A 24,800-nucleotide genomic window follows, 5' to 3' on the forward strand; every position below is an offset into this window, starting at 1 on the left:
CATTTTTTCTGAATTTAGAGAAAGCAGAAATTTATGGAAATTCCCAAATCAGCTCTGAGGGCAGCAGCTGGAGTCCTTTTGCCCACCCCAAGATCCTCCTCAGAGCAGTGGGGAAACCTGGACCAGTTCGCTACTGGTTCCCTGGCTGAGCTCCCAAAGGAGATTTGGGAAGGCAAGGAGAACCCTGGGGGGGGGGGGGGAATCAGCTCTGGCGCGCAAGCTTGGGAGCCTTTTTAAAAAAAAAAATTTAAAGCATTTTTTTACTACCAGTTCTCTATAAACTCTTTGATGACACTATTTTGTTTAACGTCCAATTTCACTTCATCTTCCGATCTCTCTGCTCTGCGTCTCCAATAGATTTGCTGAAGGCTGACTTTTACCATTCTTTCCTTTAATTGCTATATATCTCATGGATCACACCCTAGAGAGCTAAACAACTTTTTCTACAGAGTTTGATAATTTCTCTTTTTTTGCTGTTCGCTTTTGATTTTTCTTCTGTCAAAGTCTAAGTTTTCCTTTGTTTTGTTTTTTAAAATATATTTTTAAATATTCTTTCATTTTCTGTGACCCTTCATTACTTCTGATTCTGGGCTGCATCTGAACAGAATTTCCTAAAAGAAAGCAGATTTTGCATTCAAATCCTCCAGTTCTCAGGGAAGACAAAGAATCCTGCCTCCCCTCTCTCCTTAGTGGCTGCCTCTATTCCTGCCCCCTTTGTCATGACAACCCTGTAGCCAATCAAAGAGGGGGAAGAGACGGTTGCCTGGGAGCTTCCCTGCCCTCAGCCTGATGGAGAGGAGGCTGAAGAAGCCAAGCCAAAGGGGGGGGGGAGGTCAAATAAAGAGCAAAATTCAAAGCTTTGGGGGGGGGGGGAGAGAAAGGGGCAAAAGCTCCCAGAATGGCAGAGGGAGGGGGGCTTAAGACCCTTCCCCAGAAAAGGCTGCAATGAAGAGGTTCTCCTCAGCTGGGGGCTCTGGAGGAGCCACAGGGGACCCCCATCTTTCTCAGAGTCACAGAGGGTCCCCTCCAGGGTGAGGCTGTCTGTCTTTTCCTCCCAGATAATGTGGGATCCCCCTTGGAAGACCCAGCCTTGCATGGCTTCTCCCCCACAGGAGCCTCTACTGGAAAGACACGGAGCCCAAGCAAAGCTGGAGAATCCCCAGGGGCTGCATCCCCCCAACATTCAACCCTGGGACCCATAAACTAGGTTAGTCTCTTCCCAGGAAGGTCCCAGATCCCCTCCTCCTTCCTGGCCATCCTGGGCTTTCTCTGTGGGTCTTGGCTTTTCTTTCCCCTGGGTGACCCATGCATGGAAAGAGGTGGCTGAGCAACATGGGATATGGTCTCATCTGTTTCCAGGACTCAGAAGATGGAACCTGGAGGGAAATTTTGCAGATCTGCTTCCCTTCCCCACCACGAGACTCCCCAGCTTCCTCCTCCCAAGAGGGGCTCCCCACTCAGCCAGGCAGAGTCCTGTCCGTCTGGCATCCCTGCAAGAGCCCCCTTGCCTGGCCTGCACATGGGAAAGGGAAACAGGGGAACATGGGACATGGGCTTCTGCATTCCAAGGTCTCTGAAGATAGAAGTTGGATTTTGCAGATCAGCTTTTTCATCTGCAACACGAGGGTCCTGAGCTCCCCTCCCCCTCCCCCCTCCTCTCCTGAGCTCCCCTCCCCACATGGGGTGAGAGGCAGCCTTGATTTCTCCATCTCTTTTCACTTGGTTTTTTTTCTAACCTCTCTGTGTTTCTGTCTCTCTGTGTGTTTTTTCAACTATGCAAAGTTCTGATAACTACTTTTTCATTAAAGTTTAATCTCTTCATCTCTTTTCCTTTGTTCTTTTTCTAGTTTTTTTTTTTTTTTTTTTACTAAAGTTGGTTTTGTTCTTGTAGTCTGGCCACACTATTGCATCAGCCCTTTTGGGCAATGCCCTTGAGCATTAGCTTTCAAAATAAAGTAAATTTTGGTTTCAACTCAGCTGGCAGCTATTTCAGATCTGTGCAGTCTCTGGCATTAACTGGCCCCTGGAGTTTTGTCTTTTATCACTATGCAAACAAATATCAGATTTATTTATTTCTTCAGCCACAGGTGCCATGTATTCCCTCTGGAGCCACTTTCAAGCATGGAGTTCCCAAAACTCTCAATTCTAGATGACCAATTTAATTCCATCTCTGACCCTGTTATTATGAATCACATGGGGATTATTTCCCTTTCATTTCCCTCCAGAGAAATGCCCAACAACTTTGACTGCAAGAACTAGCTGAATTATCCAGGGATCCCTCCTGAGAGGGAGAATTATGATAAAAGTTTCAGCTCTGCTCTTTGGCCGAATCCTCCAGGGGAGACTTTGGGCAGAGAAATATGGAGGTTTGGGACAGGCAGAGTCTGTGCTCTTTAATGTACGTCTCTCTCCTTTCCAGGTGAAGCTGAGTGTTTCTCTGTGTTGAGAAAAAGCAACTGGATCATATTCCATCTTGTGAGAGTCCTTTGATTCTTCCAGTTCTTCTTTAGGAACAGGAAAGGGATTCATTGATTCATGCCATGAATTATGGACCTCCTGCTTCTGTTTCTGATGCTGCTTTTGTCCCATCCAGTCTCTGGGAAGCTGAGAATGAAATGCCAACTGAGTTTGGAGAACCAGAATAGAAAACAACCACAGAGCTTTTACAGCCCAGGAGACCATCTCATTGGTATAGTCACCAGTGGAAGTGAAAGATTGCATACAAAGTTGCTTTTCAACGTGGCTCCTTCTCTTCAGTTTGTTTTCCATGATCCGTAAGTTCATTCAGTCATTCATCCATTCTAACTCTCTCCTTCTTTTCAGTTTTTTATTTTTCATTTATTCCTATATTGGGGAATATGTCTAATTTCCTGAGTGATTTTGATTTCCATGGCTTCTCTCTTTGGTCTGATTTTGTGAAAGAGACTCAAAAAGGGGTCTGAAAAAAAGCTGAAAGGTCTGGAGATTATTTTCCTCCCTCAGTTCAATCCGTAATTTATCACTTGGATAATGAGTTTTATTTAAAGTAGTGGTGGAATCAGTTGTAGTTGCCGTACCTCAGCTCATTTCCATATTTGTGTAACTGATCTTTGCTTTTGGATCAATGTTGATTTAATGCTCAGTAGGCTTGTGGAGGATTATATTTATTATATATAACAAAAGTATTTGTTGTAGCTGTTGATTATAATAACTTTTTTTTTCAATAGGACTTCTTACGATTGTTCTTATTGCTTACGATACATTTTCGCCATTCAAATGGTCAACAAGAATTCCCATCTCTTCCACAATCTCACACTTGGCTACAACATCCATAACAACTACGTGAGCCCTTTCCACACTTCAGATGCCTTGCTGGACATGCTCTCCACTGGAGAAGCCAATGTCCCCAACTACAGCTGTGGAAGGAAGGAGAATCTTCTGGTTCTTCTTGATGGAGCCGAGAGAGAGATCTCCATCCAAATGTCAACATTAGGAGGCACCTACAAAGTCCCACAGGTTTGTGTGTGTTTTTCTCCTTCTGGTAAAGTGAGGGGTGGGTGGTGGTGGGTGAGCAATAGATGCAATCATGTCTTCTCTGTGGAATTCAAGAGCTGCTTTTCTCCATATTAGCAAAAATCTCAATATTTTACCCCATTATGTTCATATTGAGATTAATCATAAAAGGCCTGAAATGCAAGCAATACATTCCCTGGAGAAGATATTCTAACAACTATTTAACTGATCAAAAAAGGTTCCATTTTAGGCCCAGTACTCTTCAACATCTTCATCAATGATTTGGATGAGGGGAAAAATGGGGAAATCAAATTTGAAGACAACACTAAAGTGGCAGGAATAGCCAACACCCCAGAAGATAGGCTGAAGATCCAGATGGATCTAGATAGACTTGAACCCTGGGCCTATCTAACAAAATGAAATTTTCTTTTGTAGAGAAAAGTAAGGTTTTATACTTAGGCTAGAAAAACCAAATGTATATTTACAGATGAGATGAAACCTGACTCAATAAGTGTAACTGTGAGAGGCATCTTGGAGTCCTAGTGGACAATCACTTAAACATGAGCCAGCATCAAATAAAAAAGTTAATTAAGTCCTAGGTTGCGTTAACAGAGGGATAAAATCAAGATCACATGAAGTATTGGTACCGCTTTTTAATGCCTTGGCAAGACCACACTTGGAATAGTGCATCCAGTTTTAGTCTCCATATTATAAAAAAGATGTAGAGACTCTGGAAAGAGTGCAGAAAAGATGATTAAGGGCCTGAAGACCAAAACTTATGAGGAAAAGTTGCAGGAATTCAGTATGTCTAGTCTAGTGCTATTACTATCTCTCTTGATCTTGATTGTATCCCTCTGTTAATGCAATATAGGATTGCATTGTCTTTTTTGGCTGCCGCTGCACACTCCTGACTCATATTTAATTGGTTGTCCACTAAGACTCCAGGATCCCTCTCACAGTTACTGCTATTATGCCTGGTTTACTGCTTAAATAGGGGGTTGGACTAGAAGACCTCCAAGGTCCCTTCCAACCCTTCTATTTTGTTATAAGTTCTGTTTTAGGTACACATGTTTAGCCTGCTAAATTCCTATTGGAATACACTGATTTATACAGATAATGTGATTTTATCATACTTACACATTGGATTGTATAGACTTGGATTCTTTTGTCTTAATAATTATCTGATAATTTATAAAGCAAGTTATGGTCTTTGTGAAATGACATCATAGCTATAGATGTTCAGCCATTAGAGCAAGTTAACACCTTTCCTTACCTGGGGTTGTTTTCTCTGAGCCTGAATCTTGGCTCCCTCATCATCCAAGGAGCTCAGTTAGAGAAAGGGCAGGAGTGAAAGTGGTGCTTAAATGAAAACCTCAAAGCTCTCCAGCTTCCTCAGCCCCAATGATTAAAGTATCTGAGGCCCAGTTTTCCCCCATGTTCTTCCATCAATCTGATGTTTGGGGCTTCAGAGAGAAACCACCAGCAGAACCAACCCAATCTCAGCCTCTGAGGAGGATCTTGGGGTGGCTAAAAGGACTCCAGCTGCTGCCCTCAGAGCTGATTTGGGAATTTACACCATTTCTGCTTTGTCTAAAATCAGAAAATATTGTCATAAAATCTAATCTATGGAAACTAACAGACTCTGAAAATTGTGGCTGTTGGAACAGACAAAACTTCAATGAAAGACCAAACTTGGATTATGCAACTGACAAATTTTATTAGGCTTTGAGGTCTGCTGTTTCTTTTATAACTGGAGAAGAAACTAAAAAGTTTCTGGGATAGAGAAGCAAAAAAAGATGCAGCAATCCTCAAATATTAGAAAACTTCAGTTGACATTTGTACATGTTAATCTCATTGCAATAAATTGTAGAGGTGATACAGTAATATGATTTACATTTTTATTCTTTTTTAATTTGTTTATTATTTTCTACTTTTATTATACAATCTTGCTAATAGTCTCTAATATTTTAAACAATCTCTAATTAACAAACTATTCTAATACATTCATGAGAATCAGGTTGGATTTATTAAAATCTAACTACTTTTTTTTTTTATTGCAAAAGTTTTACAATTACATTTTTACCCCTTTTTCCCCCCCCAACACCCACCCCAAACTTCCAAACCTCCCTAACCCTCCCTAACCCTCCCCTCCCCCCAGACTTCCACACAATATACTCATATCCGATACAAAACCCCCCTTAGTATAAAACTTGTATAAAACTTGAACCCCTCCCTCCCCCTTATCATTTCTCTTTTTATCTTCATTACATTAAAAAATTTCTAATACATTATTTTCAAGTAAAAGCTATTTGATACTTCCTAGTTTGATATTTGTTCTGAACATATTCTATCCACTTTTTCCATTCCCATTCATAAGTCTCTTGTGAACAATCTTTTAAGTATGCTGAAATCTTCGCCATCTCTGCAAAACTGGCCATCTTCAAAGTCCATTCCTCAATAGTGGGCAAGGCTTCATTCTTCCAGTATTTACCTATCAACAATCTTGCTGCTGTTATCATATACAATATCAATTTTGTTTCACCCGATGTAAAACCCTTAACTATACCCAATAAAAACAATTGTGGAGAGAATTGAATTTTTTTCCTCAAAACATTCTGCATGACCCACCAAATTTTTATCCAAAAAGCCTTAACTTTCCTACAGGTCCACCAAACATGATAATATGTAGCATCCAAACATTCACATCTCCAACATTTTGGCTGAACATTAGGGTACATACATGATAACTTTTTGGGGTCTAAGTGCCATCTATAAAACATTTTATAGAAATTTTCCCTCAAATTCTGCGACTGTGTAAATTTAACGTTCTGAACCCAAATTTTTTCCCATGTTTCCAACATCACTGGTTCTTCAAAATTTTGAGCCCACTTAATCATACAATCTTTAACTAGTTCGGTTTCTGAATCCCTTTCTAACAAAACATTATAAAGCCTTTTAATATGCATTGGACCTTTCTCTTTTATGTGTCTAACCAATTCTTCCTCGTGCAACATAATACCAGTTTTTTGGTCCTCTTTCCATCTCAATTGCAATTGATTATATTGTAGCCAAGTTAAATTAATCCCTTCAGCCAACAGTGTCTGTAGTGTCTTCAGCTGCCATCTGCCCGCATCTGTAAAAAGAACCTCTTTATATAACCCCCCCCCCCCCGAGTGACATTATATTTGTATTCCACAAAGTATGACCAAGATCCATCCATAGCGGTATTTTATAATCCCATTTAAATCGGTGCTTCTTCCAAACTCTCATCAAAGAGTCTCTAAGTATATGGCTTTTAAATACTTTGTCAACTTTGTTATCATAAAATAAGTAGGCATGCCATCCAAATTCAAGATCAAAACTTTCCACATTCAATATTCCAGTCTTTTTCCTTCCAAACCAATCACTTGTTAGAGTCAAAGCTGCTGCATCATAATATAGCTGTAGGTTTGGTAGTTTAAGACCTCCCCTTTCTGGAACATCTTGCATAATTTTCAATTTCACTCTCGGCTTTTTCTCGTTCCAGACAAACTTATTCACTCCAGCTTGCCACACTTTCAATTGTTTATCACTTTTAAGCACCGGAATCATTTGAAACAAAAAGAGAAATCTTGGCAAAATATTCATCTTAACTGCTGTTATTCTTCCAAGTAGAGACAGTTGCAGTTTTTTCCAAGTCTCCATATCTTTCTGCACCTCTCGCCACAACACCTCATAATTATTTTGAAACAATTTCATATTTGATTCTGCAACCTGGACTCCTAGATATTTTACCCTTGGTACAACCTCAAAACCTGCCCTCCTTTCAAGCTCGTGTTTACGATCTTGTGTCATATTTTTAACTATCATCTTAGTCTTTTTGTGATTCAGTCTAAAACCTGAAACTTTACCATAGTCTTGTATAATGTCCTTCATCAGGATTATTGATTCCATTGGCTGTGTTAGGGTAACAACTAGATCGTCTGCAAATGCCTTTATTCTGTAATCCTCTTGCCTTATCGTTATACCTTTCAAGATATTAGAGTCCCGTATTGTATTTAACAAGACTTCTAGTGTTAAAATAAATAAAAGTGGGGACAGCGGACATCCCTGTCTTGTTCCTTTTTCAATTTTAAACTCTGTTGTCAAGCTTCCGTTAATAATAATCTGTGCCTTTTGCTCTTGATAAATTGCTGAAATCGCCTGTACAAATTGATCCCCAAAGTTCATCTTTTTTAAAGTCTTTAGTAGAAAATTCCAATCCACTCTATCAAAGGCCTTCTCTGCATCCAAGAAAACCAGCACTGCAGGGATCTGTTTGTTCTTCTCAAGATATTCCAATAGATCTATTACTTGCCTTACATTGTCCTTCATGTATCTACCCTCGATAAATCCCGCTTGGTCGTCATGAATCACCTTTTGAATTACTGGCATCAACCTGTTGGCTAATACTTTCGCATAAATTTTATAATCTGTATTCAAAAGAGATATTGGTCTATAATTCTCCGGTTTTTTAGGACCGGCTTGCTCTTTTGGTATCAAAGATATGTAAGCTGTTGTCCATGATGGGGGTATTTTACCCCCTTGTTGAATATTGCAAAATAAATCTCTAAGTTGTTCCACCATTTCGACTTGCAGAGTTTTATAATAGACTGCAGTCAAGCCATCCGTACCAGGAGCTTTAGCTGTTTTTAATTGTTTAATTGCTACTATTATCTCTTCCACTGTTATAGGATAATTCATTCTTTCCTTTTGTTGGTCAGTAATTTTTATAACTCTTTTGTCATCTAGATATTTTTCTATAAGTCCATTCTGCACATCCTCTTTAGCATATAAGTTAGTATAATAATCCACAAAAGCTTCTTTAATTAATTTTTGTTGAAAAATTTCTTTCCCTCCAATATCAATACTATCAATAGTCCGTATACTCTGTTTTTTCCTCAATGTATAGGCCAACCATCTGCCCGGTTTATTAGCGTTACAAAATGTATTATGCTTCGCATATTGTAAGTTTGTTGCAACTTGTTCCACCATAAGCATTTGAAATTGGTCTTTCAGAAGTTTTATAGCACCACATATTCTTTCATCTGTTGGATTTTTAATAAGTAACTGTTCTTTATTCTTTATTTCTGCTTCCAATTCAGATCTTTTCTTTTGTCGAATCAGTCTATGTTTAGAGTTCATATAGATAAGCACCCCTCTCATGTAAGCTTTACTTGCATCCCAGACAATTTCTATTGGGGTGCCTTTATTCAAATTTATTTCAAAAAATTCTTTCAAGTGCTTTTTAAGTTCTATTATATTTTTTTCATATCTGAACAAGTTCTCATTTAATCTCCAAGAGCGTCTCTCAGTCTTGCCTATCTCAATTTCTATCCATACTGGGCTATGGTCAGTCAAAGTTCTTGGAAAAATCTTTGTTCTTTTTGTCTTAACAAGTAGATCATCTGACAACAAAATGAAATCAATCCTAGAGAAGGATCTATGTCTATCTGAAAAAAAAGTATAATCCATTTCTTTTGGATTGTGTATTCTCCAAATATCTTTTAATTCCAAATCTTCTTTCATATCAAAAAAGGTCTGTGGTAGCCTAATCCTAGACTTCGCCAAACTCTTTTTATCTAATTTGGAGTCAATTACTCCATTCCAGTCTCCCATGATTAAAATAGATCTATAATCCCATTGCAGTATTTTAGTATGTAACATTTTATAGAAGTGATCCTGTTGTTGATTGGGAGCATAAATTCCAATCAGAAGAATTTGGCCATTTGTTGTAAATAATTCAATTGCTACAAACCTACCATCTTCATCTGCTTCTATAACTTTAGCCGAAAATTTTTTATTTACATAAATAACCACACCATTCTTTTTTTGCAAAGTTGAAGATATAAAATGCGTTCCTAATTTGGAGTTTATCAAATATTTTTGATCTTGAACTGTAATATGCGTTTCTTGTAGACAAATTATATCATTATTAAATTGTTTCAAATATGCAAATAATTTCCTCCTTTTCTGTGCTGAATTCAACCCATTCACATTCCAAGATAAACACTTAATCGTCATCTTTATCTTTCTGGAGCAAAGAGCAGAATAACCGGATGTCTTCCAGAATCTTCGGTCCTGCTCCCCCCATGGCTCCAGTCTCTTGTGTAGTACTCTTAGCTCCCTTTTTATCTTGTCTTTCCTGTTGTTGCTTTTCTTTAGGTTGCTTAGACTTAGCTCGAGTTATACGCTGATCCTTAAATTCAGCCATCTGAACCGGGTCCAAAATTGGAGAAGATTCCAGCAAAGGCTCATCCAGAAAACCTCCTTCAGCGCCCTGCGTTTCCTCTGGTTGCTGCTTAGACTGTTCTTGAAGTTCTTGTTGGAGTTGCTTCTTATCACTCTCCTTAATCTCCAGAACTGTGGATGTACGTGGAGATGGTGTTCTTTCTTTAAAAATAGTAGTGTAAAAATGCTCCGCCTTCTCCACAGTGTTCAAGCGATATCTTTCTCCCTTGTATCTCAAAATTATACCAGTTGGGGCATCCCACCGAAATGGTATCTGTTGGTTTTGCAGTTCTTTAACAAGAAAGCCAAAGTCCTTTCTGGTTTTCAACATTTTAGGTGGTAACTCTTTATAGACTCCAATTTGTGAGCCCCCCACTTGTATAGAAGTATGAAAGGATTTTTGCAGGATGTCATTCCTTATTGCTCTATCTGTAAAATATATGACCACATCTCTAGGCAATTGTCTTTGTCTGGCCACCCAAGAATTCACTCTGTAAATTTTATCTATTTTGTAAAAAACCACATCAGGATTAATTTTTAAAATCACAGCCAAGGCCTCAGAGCAGACCTGTCTCAAATCCTGTCTGTCATCTTCTCGAATTCCTCGAAGCCGTATAGCGAATTCCATTGCCCTGAATTGCATCATAACAATTTCGTTCTCGACTTTCTGCATTTTATCATCCACATCAGAAATCTTATAGTCATTATCTTTCATCTTGACATTAACTTCTGATTTAAATTCTTCCACTTTAGAATCAACTTTGATAATAAATTCTGCCAGGCCAGATGCAACTTCTGATATTTTTTTGGTCACCTTATTTTGATTCTGTTTCACCATATCTTTAACTTCATTAATTTCCTGCATAATTTCCTGATGAGACTTTTGAATTTTGTCATCTATTTCCTGTTGGGATTTTTGAAATTTATCATCCAAAATTTTAGAAATGAATTCTTTTAAATCTCCCACATCCAACTCTTTTTTCTGAGTCTGTAGCTGTTGAGCAGGGGGAGGCTGCGTTTCATGTTTATGTGTGGGGGATCCCCCCCCTGTTGCCTTCCCTTCCTGCTTCTTTGAAGCCATCCTGCCATGTAGGCTAGTTTTTCTGAAGAGGGAAGTTCCTTTTCCTTTCCCTCCTCCACAGAAACTTCTAAAAAAGTCCCCCAGATTTAATCAAATGAAACTGAAATAAAGCAAAGTCAGATTTTAGAAAAAGGAATTTTTTTATTTAAATAGAGCAACTTTGTAGCAGCTTTGTAACTTTATAGCAAAGCAGGATGACTTCACAAATCCACTTTCACTAGCTCGTTAACTCAAATGCTGGGCGCCATATTTTTTCAAATCACTTTCACTCACTCGCTTTCTCTTTTGAATTATAAAGTCAACAAAGCACTAATACTTGCAATTTTCAAGTTTCTGGATTCAAGTTAGTATTTCCGCTGCTTGTTAAGGTTGGTTCCTTTCACTTTAAAAGTTTGCTGCTGCCGGCTTGTTCTGCTGAAGGCAGAATCGTCCCACGCCGCCCGGAGTCTCCGCAGGTTGGGAGGGAGCCGCGCCTGTTTTCTCCCAGAAACAATTCCCTGGGGGGTTACAGGGGCTCAACCTGTGCCCTGCTGTCTCTTCTCCTACAATCTTCAAGATTTCGGAGTTTTCGAGCCGCTCCTCGTTCGCGGGGCGGCTCTACAGGCGGCGGGGCTGGCAGTCTTTAAAAAACACCGCCGTCGCCGAAGCTTGCAAACCGGAAGTCTAACTACTTTTGATTTGATTTGATTTGATTTGATTTGACCTAAAATATATCACAATTTTCTTCATTGCTTTTTCAGATCAGTCATAAAATAGTTTCAGAGGCTCTGAGTGATAAAAGTAAATTCCCCTTTTTCCACCTGATGCTCCCCAAAGAAGGATTTCTGTACCCAGCAATTGTCCACCTGCTCCTCCATTTCAGATGGACCCTGATTGGCCTCTTTGCTTCAGACACAGAATATGGAGAGAATTTCATGAGGATTTTTCCTCCTATGCTTGTCAGGAGTGGAATTTGTGTGGTTATATCACAACGATTGTCAACAACTGAACATACAGCATCCCTCAGGGAGGCCCTCTCTGAGTGGAGACAAGTCAACGTCTTTGTTCACTTCATAGACAATGTTCCCATTTGGGGCAGAAATCTTCCTTTCCATTTAACATTTATGCGTCTGCCAGGACCCGTTGAAGGGAAAGTCTGGATCATCACAAATTTTGCAGGGTACACACTAAACAAGCGCAGACTTCTCAAATATATCCATAGTATTTGGAACTTTGCTTATCCATTAAAAAAAAGGCCAAAAGATTCTGCCTTTGAACCCTATTACTTTCTGGAAGAAAAGTTTCAAGATCCTTATTTTCACTGTTCTCTTTCAAAGAATGACTTTTCTGTCAAAGGCCGCAGAAGATGCACCCAGAAAGCCCCACTGGAGACCCAGGAGAAAAGGAACAGAAGAAGGTTCCCAAATTACTACCATGATTACAGTATAATGAAGACTCTGGCCCAGGTCTTGAATGCCGCTTATTCCTCCAGAATGAGGAGAAGAAGGAAGGAGGGAGAAAAGACTTTGGGGTCTCAAAGGATGCAGCCGTGGCAGGTATGGGGGTCCCTATATGGATCCATTAATCTTAGATCCTTTGGAGGAGAAATCCAGAGGAGAAGGAGGGGAACCACTTCAACAGATCTGTCCAATTCAATTACTCAGGGAATAATGGTTCCAAAGAGTAGATACCGTGGCATTTTAATATTACACACTGCTCATTTGAAAATGATGTGTTCTTTCTTAAATGAATTCCTGTATTTGTGGGTTTGTGATGAGCATGGTGGAATTTCCCCTTTGTTCCGTCCCCACTGCAGGTGGGTCTGTGTGCAGCTCAACAGGCAGCTAAACCCCCCTCTTCTCCTCCAGTGAAAGGGAGCCTGGGGTGGATCTGGGTGTTTCATTGGGAGAAAAGGGCACGGAGAAACTGAGGAAATTCAAAGAGTGGAAATCAAATATAAATAGGAGATAGGCAGCTGTTGTGACTCCAACCCCCGAGGCCGACTTAGTGGAGGGAGAAGGCTCCGAACATGAAGGAGAGGAGTTGGCCAGGCCTCCCTCTCCAGGACCCTCCTCTCTGGCAATGCCTCAGGTGTCTCCCGAAGGAGAAGAGATTGGCCAGGAGCCAGGTATCTCCTCGCAGTTGGACAGTGATGGAGATAAGTCTTGGCTGGAGCCACGCCAGCGTCGGAGAGACAAGCGCACGCAGCAGAAAAGGAGGCATGCCAGAGATTAAGCTGAGTCACTGGACCTCACCCCACAGGGAATAAAAGGGGGTGAGGTGGCCATTCAGACTCTGTGACGGACAAAACTAAACTACTAGCGAGTCACATTGTATCTTTGAAACAACGTTATCTGCCTTGGATTTAATACGGACTGGACTTGATAATTCTTTGACTGTGTGTATATTGTTTTGGTTTATCTGGCGGAGGAACAACCCCTCCCTCTATGAGTAAAGTTTTTGGCAAGCAGCTACTGGGTTGCTGCCAATCCTCTTATCAAAAGAATTTGTTGTCTGCAAGTTTTATTTAACCCCTGGCTGACTGTTTGTGTGCGTGTGTGAGACGGGGACAGAACAGCAGCATTAACTAACAACCAACAAAGAAGCAGCTGGAACCTCTCCAGCGATGCTCCATGTGAGGGACTGAGGCCATCTCCGGATGACGGTGTGTCTCGGTCAAACCGGCTGCTTCCGTCTCCTCCAAAGGCTGAGAGAAAAGGGAGTCTGGCTTCAGACCATACAGTTAGGCTTATCTGCCCCCAGCCGCCAGGTGGGGCTAGAGCAACAACAGCACAAGAGATACATGTTGTGGCATGACAGCCTTTATAAATTTGGAGGAGACCCTGAGACCATCTAGCCCAACCTCTCCTCTCTGCAGGAATCCCAGTTAAAGCTTCTCTGACTGACGGCTGCTCAGTCTTTGCACTCAGATAATCCATGAAGAGGAGACTGAACTTCTCTGCTTCACTGGCTCAGCTCTAAAACAGCTCATCCTTTTATCATATTTTTTTCTCCTTCAGCTAAAATCTCTCTTGTAACCGAATTCATTTTTCCACGTCTGACACTCTGGAATAATAGTGAGCAGATCTTACACTCGTGTGTAACCTGTGTCAGTGATTGGAAGAGGGCTGCATCCTCCCTTCTCCAACCGAGAGATTGTGTCAGTTGGAAAAGGGGCTCCCAGACTCCTCCTGATCTTCAGCTCTTCTCCTTGTTCTCTTTCCTCAAGGCTAAGAGCAGCTCCTTTGATCTCTTCCTTGGCTTCATTGTCCTTCCCTGAAGTTCACATGTAGATTTTGTGCAAATTCTCCTCCAAGTGAGATGCCTGCAAGGGGATCTGGTCCTTAAGGTGGGGTGTCCCCAAACCAGAACGTTCACTTCCTGAGATTCTTATGGCTGCATTTGCCTTCTTTCCATGAACATCTCCCTGCTGACTCAGATTCTGTTCCCAGTTAACTACAATTTTGAGATCATTTCCACAAACATACATATGAATTTTGGTATCCCTCATCTTTCTTCCAGTCCCTCATTAGTGTTCTTATATGAGATTCTATTGTTAGTCAAGTCCTACTGTGTTTTCCCGAAAATAAGACCCTGTCTTATAGTTTTTTGAACCCCGAAATAAGGGCTTGGCCTTATTATCAGGGGATCTTATTATTTTGGGGGTGCAGGAGACACCTCATGGGTTCTGATGTGTTGCGCTGCTGCCGCTCGTCAGCTGTTCGCTGGGCACTTGCCCGCTTCCCATCCATCCATCCATCCCTCTCGCCTGCAAACTCCCGTCCTGCTCCCACCTCTCTGCCAAGCAACCCCCAGCAGCCCCAGACACCCAAAGCCTGTGCCCGCCTGGCTCCCTTTTCCACAGCACCCGGCTCCTTATTGAGGGGGGTGACATGTGGGGTGGGGGAGAAGCAAGACGCACATCTTACTTTCCTTGCAGCTCTGTTACTGTTGTCTGCAGGCAAACACATTGTAGGGTAAAACCAAACTTCTCACGAGTTCAAGAAGTTTGATTGAACTCGTGAGGTTTCTTTTACCCTACAACATGTTTGCCTGCAGACAACGGCAAGACACGCAACGGAGCTACAAGGCAGGTAAGACACATTTCACGTCTCCCCAGCCGCACCCCTCCCCACTTGCTGTCCCCAAATTGCATCCAATTGGGGCAGGGACAGGAAGCCCTGCCATGCCTGGTGAAAGGGGGAGAAGAGACAGCAAGAAGACCTTCCTGTCTCTTGCGTAACAGGAGAACAATTTAAAAAAAACAGCTGCTCAAATAATTAAGGATGTAGAAGCACAAAATGACATGGCTATTCTTAGTAAGGTGGGTAAGTTGAAATGGCTGAGCAAATACAAACCTACTTTTCAACTATTTAAAGTTACAACTGCCAAAACATCTTAAGGAGATATTTACACGAGTGAGATTTGAACAGCTGGACACAATGGTCAGATACGGGAGATTCCACTCTAGACCTTATAATGGACGTCTCTGCATTTGCAGAGTGGCAGAAGACCTGGCTCACACCGGAAGTTGGCAAACAGGGCATTTCCCGCCTCTGGCGGGCCTCCGGGTGGGGGCTGGGAAAGGCCATTTTTGCCCTCCCCACCTCCTAGGAAGCCTCTGGAGCCTGGGGAGAGTGAAAAATGGGCCTTCTGGTCCCACCAGAAGTTGGAAAGCGGGCTGTTTCCGGCCTCCGAAGGGCCTCCAGGGGGATGGGGGTGGGGAAAGCTGTTTTTGCCCTCCCCAGGCTCCTAGAAAGCCTCTGCAGCCTGGGGAGAGCGAAAAACGGGCATTCCCCACACCCCCGGAGGCCCTCCAGAGGCCAGAAAAAGCCTGTTTCCTGACTTCCGGTGGGCCCGGAAGGCCTGAAAATCATCTGGATGCTGCAGCTGAGCCAGGGCAACCGATATGGATCTGCGTGTTGCCTGTGGCACACATGCCGTAGGTTCACCATCATGGGGGTAGACGGTAGGGATGGTATTGAAATATAATTTTATCATATTTATCCATATGTTATTGTATTTTATTCCAATCTCATTTTAAATTGTATTTTATTCCAATTCCATTTTAAACTGTTTTTATCAGATTTTAGTAATCATTTGTGTTTGGAACTCTCCACTTTGATTTGGCCCATGGACTAATCAATCAAGTAAACTAACATAACCTTCAGGTTTCATAGGAAAGATTAAAAAAGATTCAAAATTATTTGAGTATCACTTTGAAGACAGTTTTTATCCACTTAGTTATCATACCATCCGCCCCTCAGTTTTCTAATCACATCACACAATTGTTTGTGAGTCCTTTACTGAAATCCAGTTCTATCACCAGAGTTCCCATAATCTATTTAGGAAGTGCAATGATGTGTGAGAATGACTTTTGGGATGAGGGGAAGAGAGGCTGCCTAGGGAAGGATCAGAGAAGAGGGGAGAATCCTGCAGCTGCATAATGGGAGAGAAAGAAACTCAGAAAGGATCCTGGCTAACTTTTCAGGCTGAGAAAAGAGTTGATGGGAGATTTGTTCTTTGAGATCTGCAAAATTTTGTTAATTTCACATTAAAATTAAATAAAATTAGCACATCTGGAGGTGTTTTCCATCAGGATGACCAGGGAGAAGATTAGCCTGACAGATTTCTTCTTGATCAACCCATGCTTTCTGGGAATCAACCTGTTGTTTTCAAAGAGTTTATGAATCACCTTTTTTCCCCTCTGTTCATTTTATTTGTCGTCTGCTCTAGAATGTTCCCTATAATTGACCAATTTTGTCCATTATATTTTCTCTATATTTTGTCAGTATATGATTGACAAATTTTTGTCAGACTTTTTCGCTCACTTATGAAGATAATGGCAGTATTTGTATCCTAATTAAGCATATTTCAGACAATTGTAGAAGAAAGATTCAATGTGGGATAAGAAACAAAGTTTTCTGTTTTTCATGTTCCTGGATGTTCCCATTCTAGTTTCATCCCTTTCTGGAGAAGAATGAATTCTGGAATATTTCCAACATTGAACTGTACTTGGACCAAAATGGAGAGTTAACAGCAGATCTGTATATTGGCAGCTACTTAGTTCTTCCCAAGGAGGATCCCATAGAACAGATTCTGGTGCATTTTCAAAAACAGAGACTTTTTATCAACCCAGATGCTCTTTCACAGCAAAAGTTGCTCAATAAGGTGGGAGAAATTTTGGTGTCTTGTCTGTTTTCCAAAGCCTGAGGTCCTGTTTCAAGTGGGGAAAGTCTGGAGTCTCCAGGGTGGTTGGCCTCCCATGCCAGTTGGTATTGTAGTTCTTCAAGAGAGAAGTGGAGTGGCTTTGCCATGTTTTATGGAAATCTTTCAAGGTCTTACTCGTTAAAGGTTTCTTTCTCCATCACAGTTTTAATCTACATTAAAAATGTAATGGAATAAAAGTTTTCTACAATTAACAGTAAACTTTATTCTCAGTTTTAATATTAATATATAATCATACTTAAATCTTTTCTCAGTTCCGTCCCTCAAGACTTTTTTAACTAGAAAAGTACTTTATTGTAATGTTAAATTCCAAAATCAAAAGGGGGGAACTAAATGAAGAACCTGCCAGTTGTTATACCTCCTGCATCTGTTTAGAAGTAGTCAGAGGTTTCCTATTTACCTCGGTGAAGACCAGGATCTACCGGAATGGGACATTTAGTCTCTGACTTTTCATTCTCCTCGGGTGATTCTCCCCCGACTTATCTCCTCAGCTGGCCCGCCTCCAGTCATCTGCCCTGGGGAATGGGCCACGGGCTCTTCGTCCCAGACCCTTTGACACGGCCCATTCGCAGAAAGAGGGTTCGTCCTGGGGGTTCTGCCCAATTGGCTAGAGGGAGCATAATAGATATCCATCCAAAGGAGAGAGGTGTAAAAGAATTTGCCAAAATGACTTCCTTCCTTCCTTCCTCTCTCATCCCCCCCCCACTTTTACTGAGTGGGCTAAAGCAATAGCTCCACTAGATGGGGGGGGGGTGCGCTTTCATTCCTCCCCACCCAGCGTGTGAAAGGCTGTGCAGCCCCTCCCTTTTGTCTCCAGAGAGGTGGGTGGGGGAGAGAGGGAGGGAGATGGAGGGAGAAGAGGGGGTGGAATATGTTGTAGCGCAGGAATAACGACAGGCACAAGCAAGCTAGTGACAACAGCTCTTTAATTCAAGGTGAGACTTCAGCAAAGAAACACAGGCAACAGTCCTCCTTATATACTTTTCAGAGGCAACCATGAACCAATCAGAATTCACTGAACATTTGAATTTCCCGCACAAAATAGATACATACATAACAGAATATATATTTTTTTGGAACCTGGGTTAAGCAAAGTGGAGAGAATGTGTCTTTCAGAGGGGGCCATTGAGATCGCTAGGATATTACTTCCGGGCAGGGTGGGTGATGGAAGAGAGGAGATGCCTTCCCTGAGTGGATTACAACACTAGCATATTGCTCCCACTCCAACAATCCTCACTTTATGTAGAATTCAGTTCCCCAAAACAACCTCCATCTTCCTTTGTTTTATTTTATCCCCCCTCCCCCACCCAATAGCCTGGTCTCCAGTTCAGAAGAGGAACCAACTGCTCTCTGGAGTGTGATCGAGTGAAATGGCCTTTTATCTCTGCACCTGCCTTCCTTTCCTTTTTCACACACACACATGTAATGTGAATGATGTAGGAATAATACAGGGTCAGCTATATGAACACTGAAGGACCCTCTTTATTCACATTATTATAAGAAAGAAATGTGCTTGTTTAGAAATTACACTAAGTCAGCTAAATTCCATTCTTGGTAACATATATCTTCTGAGGGGCCTAGTTGTCAAGAATGCAAGGATCTGAAACAAAAGTTACTTTTTAACCAAAGCAGCCATGAATCTACGCATCAGCAATTACAGAACTGAGAAGGTTGTTTAGCTAAGATAATCTTATGAACTAGAAAATAATGTAGGAATTTAGTAATTTAGAAAGTATCAATTATCATGTAACAAATGTATGTTAACCATATATGGAAAACTGCTGTGCACACAAAATCCTTTGTCTTGGAAATGTATAAAAGCAGTTGTATCAGAGCTCTTCTTGGTTCAGAATTGCAGATACAAATCTGATTCTGAAACTGCGCAATAAACTGCATCTAGCTGACCCAGGAATGTTGTTCAGTCTCATCATTCCATAGCACACACACACACACACACACACACACACTTCACTAAGCTCCACCCCTCTAGAGGAGCCTCAAACATGGCTAGTTGCCATATTATGCTATTATGGTGGGTAGGTGGGTGGGTGGGTGGATGGAAGAAGGAAGGAAGGAAGGAAGGAAGGAAGGAAGGAAGGAAGGAAGGAAGGAAGGAAGGAAGGAAGGAAGGAAGGAAGGAAGGAAGGAAGGAAAAATTCTCTTCTATTGGACTCTTCCAGACTTGGTTAACTAACTGGTTGCAGAAAAGGAGGGAGGGAGGAAGGAATGCTTTTAGCCCGCTCAGTGTCCCTTTATTGGGGGGGGGAAGAGAGAGAGAGGGAGGAAGGAAGGAAGGCATTTTGGCAAATTCTTTTACACCTCTCTCCTTTGGCTGGATTTCTATTAATTGTCCTCTAAAGAATTCTCATTTCTGATTAAACCAATTCTTCCATTTGAAATACTAGGTGAATATTTCACGCTGCAATCCTAGCATTGAATTTAGTGAGACTTACTTCCGAGTAAACCAACTGTTCCTCCTGTATTGGTGGGGAGGGGGAGAGAGGAAGGAAGGAAGTCAGGCATTTTGGCAAATTCTTTTACACCTCTTTCCTTTGGCTGGATGCAGGGGTGAAATGCTCCCGGTTCAGAACGGATCGCCCGATCCAGTAGCGATGGCAGCGGGTGGTTCGGAGAACCGGTAGCAAAAATCCCTGCGCCCCCCCCATGCCCAGCTGAGCCACAGAATCATCAGAGGCTTCTTCTTTTTTTTTTTTTAACTTTTAAAAGCATTTTTTCTACTTCTTCTTCCGCGGAAAAAAATGCTTTTAAAAGTAAAAAAAAGCCTCTGATGATCACGTGGCTCAGCTGGGCTCGTCAGAGGCTTTTCAAAGCATTTTTTTAACCACCTCTTCCGCTGAAGAGGTTGCAGAAAAAAATGCTTTAAAAGTGTCTCTGACAATCCCAGCTGAGTTGCCTGACCTTCAGAGAGACTTTTCAAAGCACTTTTTAAAACGATCAGGCAACTCAGCTGGGATCATCAGAGAGACTTTTAAAGCATTTTTTTCTGCAACCTCTTCAGCGGAAGAGGTGGTTAAAAAAATGCTTTGAAAAGCCTCTGACGATCCCAGCTGTGTTCCTGATCGGCAGAGGCTTTTCGAAGTAATTTTTTTTCATTTGCAGAAAAAATGCTTTGAAAAGTTAAAAAAAAAAAGTTGGCCACGCCCACCCAGTCACATTACCCCCCCCCCCACCAAGCCACGCCTACAGAACCGGTAGTAACAAATTTTACATTTCACCCCTGGCTGGATGTCTATTATGCTCCCTCTCGCCAATGGGGCGGAACCCCCAGGACGAACCCTCTTTCTGCGAATGGGCCGTGTCGAAGGGCCTGGGACGAAGAGCCCGTGGCCCATTCCCCAGGGCAGATGACTGGAGGCGGGCCAGCTGAGGAGATAAGTCGGGGGAGAATTACCCGAGGAGAATGAGAAGTCAGAGGCTAAAAGTCCTAGACCTGGATCTAGTTGTCTAATGTCCATTTCTCCCTCCATTTTCCATGGACGGAGAGTCCTAACACCTTTTCTTTGGCATTCCTTGTTTTGCTGCTCAGTCCCTGCCTCAGTCCAAATGTGTGGAAAGTTGTCATCCTGGATTTGTCAAGAGGGCTCGAGAAGGAGAGCCAGTTTGCTGCTACGACTGCCTTCCTTGTCCGGAGGGGACCTTCTCCACTCAGGAAGGTGGGTGACACTGAGGAAAAGGGGAGGCTTTGTGGAACTGGATCCATCCAGAGTGTTTCCATGAAAGTGCAACTTGAAGGACAGATTGAAGCTATTTTCAACCTGCACAATTTCTTTTCTAAAGGGAGGAAGAGCAAAAAGACTTGGAAGGAGGGGCTGGGAAGAGATGGGAGGAGGGGGTGGCAGATTGGACAAGCTTTACTAATAGTAGAGAAAATATTTCTTCTCCTTTTGTATATATACGAGTCCTCCTAGGCTTATCTTTCTAGGAACATCTGAGTTCTCTGAAGCTTGATGAATTGTCTTAAGTTCACCTCCAGAAAGGCTCATTGCAAGGGGTTCCACCTGGGCTCCCCTTGAGGATCTCTGAGAAGCTGCTGCTGGTTCAGAAAGAGACGGTGGGGATTGTTATGGGTGGAACACATTGCATCTGGGTTACCTTTCATTTTCAGTACCCTTTCTGGATTATTTGCAGGACGCACTTTTTCTGCCAGCCAACTAGATTTCAAAATATAGTATCCTCCAAATTCGGCATATGAAGAGATACCCTGTGGCACAACTCAGGATGTTTGCTTAGAAAGATAATCTGATTCATTATTTACCTCTAATAACGATGTAAAAAGGATGTGGAGACTCTAGAAAGAGTGCAGAGAAGAGCAACAAAGATGATTAGAAGCTAAAACATATGAAGAGCAGTTGCAGGAACTGGGCATGGCTAGTCTAGTGAAGGACTAGGGGAGACATGATAGCAGTCTTCCAATATCTCAGGGGCTGCCACAAAGAATAGGGAGTCAAGCTATTCTCCAAAGCACCTGAGAGCAGGTGTCAGATCCCTAAGAGTGATACTGCCAATCAATTGGGAGAAGGGGGAGGCTTGGATTCGATTTAATAGCATTGCCTGTGTCAACAGATATTTTACAACCTATATCCTGGCACCAAAGAGCCCTGAGATCCTCTTAACATGGAGGAATGTTTATGATAGCCATGTGGGTTGTTTCACTTTAAAGGATAACAGCATGAATGCATGTTTGTTGGGGTTCTCAGAGAAAACATCTTCACACTTGTGTATTGGCTAAAATCTGCATTCTGACTTAAAGGGAGGGGTCTCTATTGCTTTAATCTTACTTGTCTTGCCTAAGGGTATTCAGATCTTGCTTTAATTTGGTTGTTTTCACTTCTTTTCAATAAAAGGATCCTTTTGAACGATCATGTTTCAAGAGTCTTTACTTTCCTAAATTGGAAGGAGAGGCAATCCTTAGAGCAGGACAAGAAGCAAAGGGTGGAAACTAATCAAGGAGAGAAGCCATTTAGAACTAAGGAGAAATTTCCTGACAGTTAGAACCATTAATCAGTGGAACAACTTGCCTCCAGAAGTTGTGAATGCTCCAAAACTGGAAGTTTTTAAGAAGATGTTGGATAGCTATTTGTCTGAAGTGGTGTAGGGTTTCCTGCCTAGGCAGGGGATTGGACTAGAAGACCTCCAAGGTCCCTTCCAACTCTGTTATTATATTATATTATATTACAATATAGTTTCCTATGAATATTCTGTACATTAGATAGGAAATAATTATCATCATAGGACTTCCTCCAACTTCATAGACTTAGCTATATATTTTTATATATTTAAAGGGCAGAATGTTAAAGAAATATTGCTTTTTCCTTTTCTCAGATACAGAAAAATGCACCAAGTGCCCAGATGATAAATATCCAAATGAAGCCAGAGTCCAATGTATCCCCAAAGTTGTAACTTTCCTGTCTTATGAAGAACTTCTGGGCATCATCCTGGTCTCTTTTGCTCTACTCTTCTTCCTAACCACAGGTCTTGTTTTAATCATCTTCATTAAATACCGAGAAACTCCCCTTGTCAAAGCCAACAACCGGGACCTCTCCTATATCCTCCTGGTCTCCCTCCTGCTTTGCTTCTTGTCTCCTTCTCTCTTCATTGGTCAACCAAGGAAAGCCACCTGCCTTCTCCGACAGACGGTCTTCAGCATCATCTTCTCTGTTGCTGTTTCTTCTCTCTTGGCCAAAACCATCACAGTGGTGCTTGCCTTCCTGGCCACAAAACCAGGAAACCGAGTGAAGAGATGGTTGGGGAAGAGCTTGGCCAACTCCATCATCCTTTCTTCTTCTGCTGTCCAAATTATCATCTGCTCCATCTGGCTGGGAGTTTCTGCCCCCTTCCCTGACTCTGACCTCCACTCCCAGCCTGGAGAGATCATCCTGCAATGCAACGAAGGGGCCGTTGTCATGTTCTACGTCACCCTCAGCTACATGGGCTTCCTGGCTGCCATCTGCTTCACGGTGGCTTTCCTGGCCAGGAACCTGCCTGGGGCCTTCAACGAAGCCAAGCTGATCACCTTCAGCATGCTGGTCTTCTGCAGTGTCTGGGTGACTTTTGTGCCCACCTACCTGAGCACCAAAGGGAAATCCATGGTGGCTGTGCAGGTCTTCTCCATCCTGGCCTCCAGTGCTGGTCTGCTGGTCTGCATCTTCATCCCCAAGTGCTACATTATCCTTCTAAGGCCAGACCTCAACACAAAGGAGTATCTCACAGCCAGAGTAACTGTAAAAACATGAGATATAACACCATTATGATATTGGAAGAATTATTAAAGTTTCTTTATTTGAAAGGAGATATTATTTACATTTAGATAGTATGGGGGAATCAAGAAAATCATATCTATATGTTACATAATTGGAAATTGTTGAATGACTGGCATTCTTGTAGATCCCTTTCCTTTCAGCTCAATATATTTTGCCAAAGAGAACTCTGTAGAAGTCATTTAGAGGAATTTGCTGTTCAGCAACAGCTACTGAATGTGACACCTTATAAAAAATAATGTGGGCACTTCTTCCTACTGACAGCAGCTATAAGTGTGTGTGAGAGGGAGAGAGAGAGCAGGAAAAGAGGCCAGGAGGAAACTGTGGGAACCAAGCACCAGCCTGGTTGCCTGATCTTCTCTGTGAAAATGCCGGAATGATGTGAAATGCCATGTTTGACTGGCTCTCAGCTGAGGAGGGAAATCTTCATCCCTCTTATATAATTCTTTCTTGATTTCCTCATAAAAACTTCCTTTGCAGAAAGAGTTCAGCAGAACAGCTGTCTGGGATTTCAGTTTGGGATTGTTTTTATTTTGGTGTGTACTTCACACCAAAATAAAAATAAAAAGGTAAATAAAAAAACTAAAGTGTGTAAAGAAATTTCAACTGTATATTTATTCTTTCATCAACCAGAAACGGCCTTTCATCGTTTTCAGGCCATTTAATTTTCCACTTTACAATTTGTACGTAATGCATTTCTTCTTTGTGAAGGGCTGGACAAGATGTCCAGAGCAGGGGTGGGTTCTAACATTTTTTTACTACTGGTTCTGTGGGCGTGGCTTATTTGGTGGGCATGGCTTGGTGGTCATGTGACTGTGTGGGTGTGGCTTGGTGGTCACGTGACTGGGCGTGGCTTGGTGGTCACATGTCTAGGCATGGCTTGGCGGTCATGTGACTGGGTGGGCGTAGCTGGGTGGTCATGTTACTGGGTGGGCGTGGCTAACTTGACATCACTCACATCAAGGGTTAGGGTTAGGGTGCCTGGCCTCTCCTCGCCTCAAAGGCCTCAACGAGATACAATTTCCCTGTCTATTTATTTACTACTACTGAACATCCAAAATATAATATGCCATATGTGTACATACATATTACATAGTATAGTGTATAGGCACACAAAAAGATATATTATCTACTATACATACTGTATGTGTGTATAGTATAGTTTATTGAATAGCCCGAAGGCCTTTTCAAACAAAACAGAAGAGAAAAAGGGAAAAAGATAAAACAGTTACAAAAATAGCAATCTAAAAATATATGATAGATGACATTAAAATTTTACCATATCAAATTTCAATAGGTAAGTTGCCAAGACTAGAAGACTAGATAACCCAAATAGGATAGCTCCTCTCTAACTGAGCTCATCTTTCTTACAATCGATAAAATTTTCCTTGATATAACTGGCTTGTATTGCCGTCAACCTTTTAAGGTATCGAGTGATCGCTCTTACCAGGGGAGGAGAGTCAGCCCTCAACAGAAATGCTAATTTTTGGCTT

General features: G+C 41.8%; 1 protein-coding gene across 1 annotated transcript; it reads left to right on the forward strand.

The window, feature by feature from the left end:
- Positions 1-945: 945 nt before the first annotated feature.
- Positions 946-23,283, forward strand: LOC139326265 (vomeronasal type-2 receptor 26-like). Its single transcript, XM_070956421.1, has 6 exons — positions 946-1,031; positions 1,113-1,207; positions 3,344-3,495; positions 16,760-16,972; positions 20,583-20,703; positions 22,373-23,283. The coding sequence occupies exons 1-6, from the start codon at positions 946-948 to the stop codon at positions 23,281-23,283; spliced, it is 1,578 nt and encodes a 525-aa protein (XP_070812522.1).
- Positions 23,284-24,800: the final 1,517 nt, after the last annotated feature.

The sequence above is a fragment of the Pituophis catenifer genome, unplaced genomic scaffold (genome assembly GCF_029215685.1).
Source record: "Pituophis catenifer annectens isolate HBS135680 unplaced genomic scaffold, rPitCat1.0.hap2 SCAF_21, whole genome shotgun sequence".
Classification (NCBI taxonomy): domain Eukaryota; kingdom Metazoa; phylum Chordata; class Lepidosauria; order Squamata; family Colubridae; genus Pituophis; species Pituophis catenifer.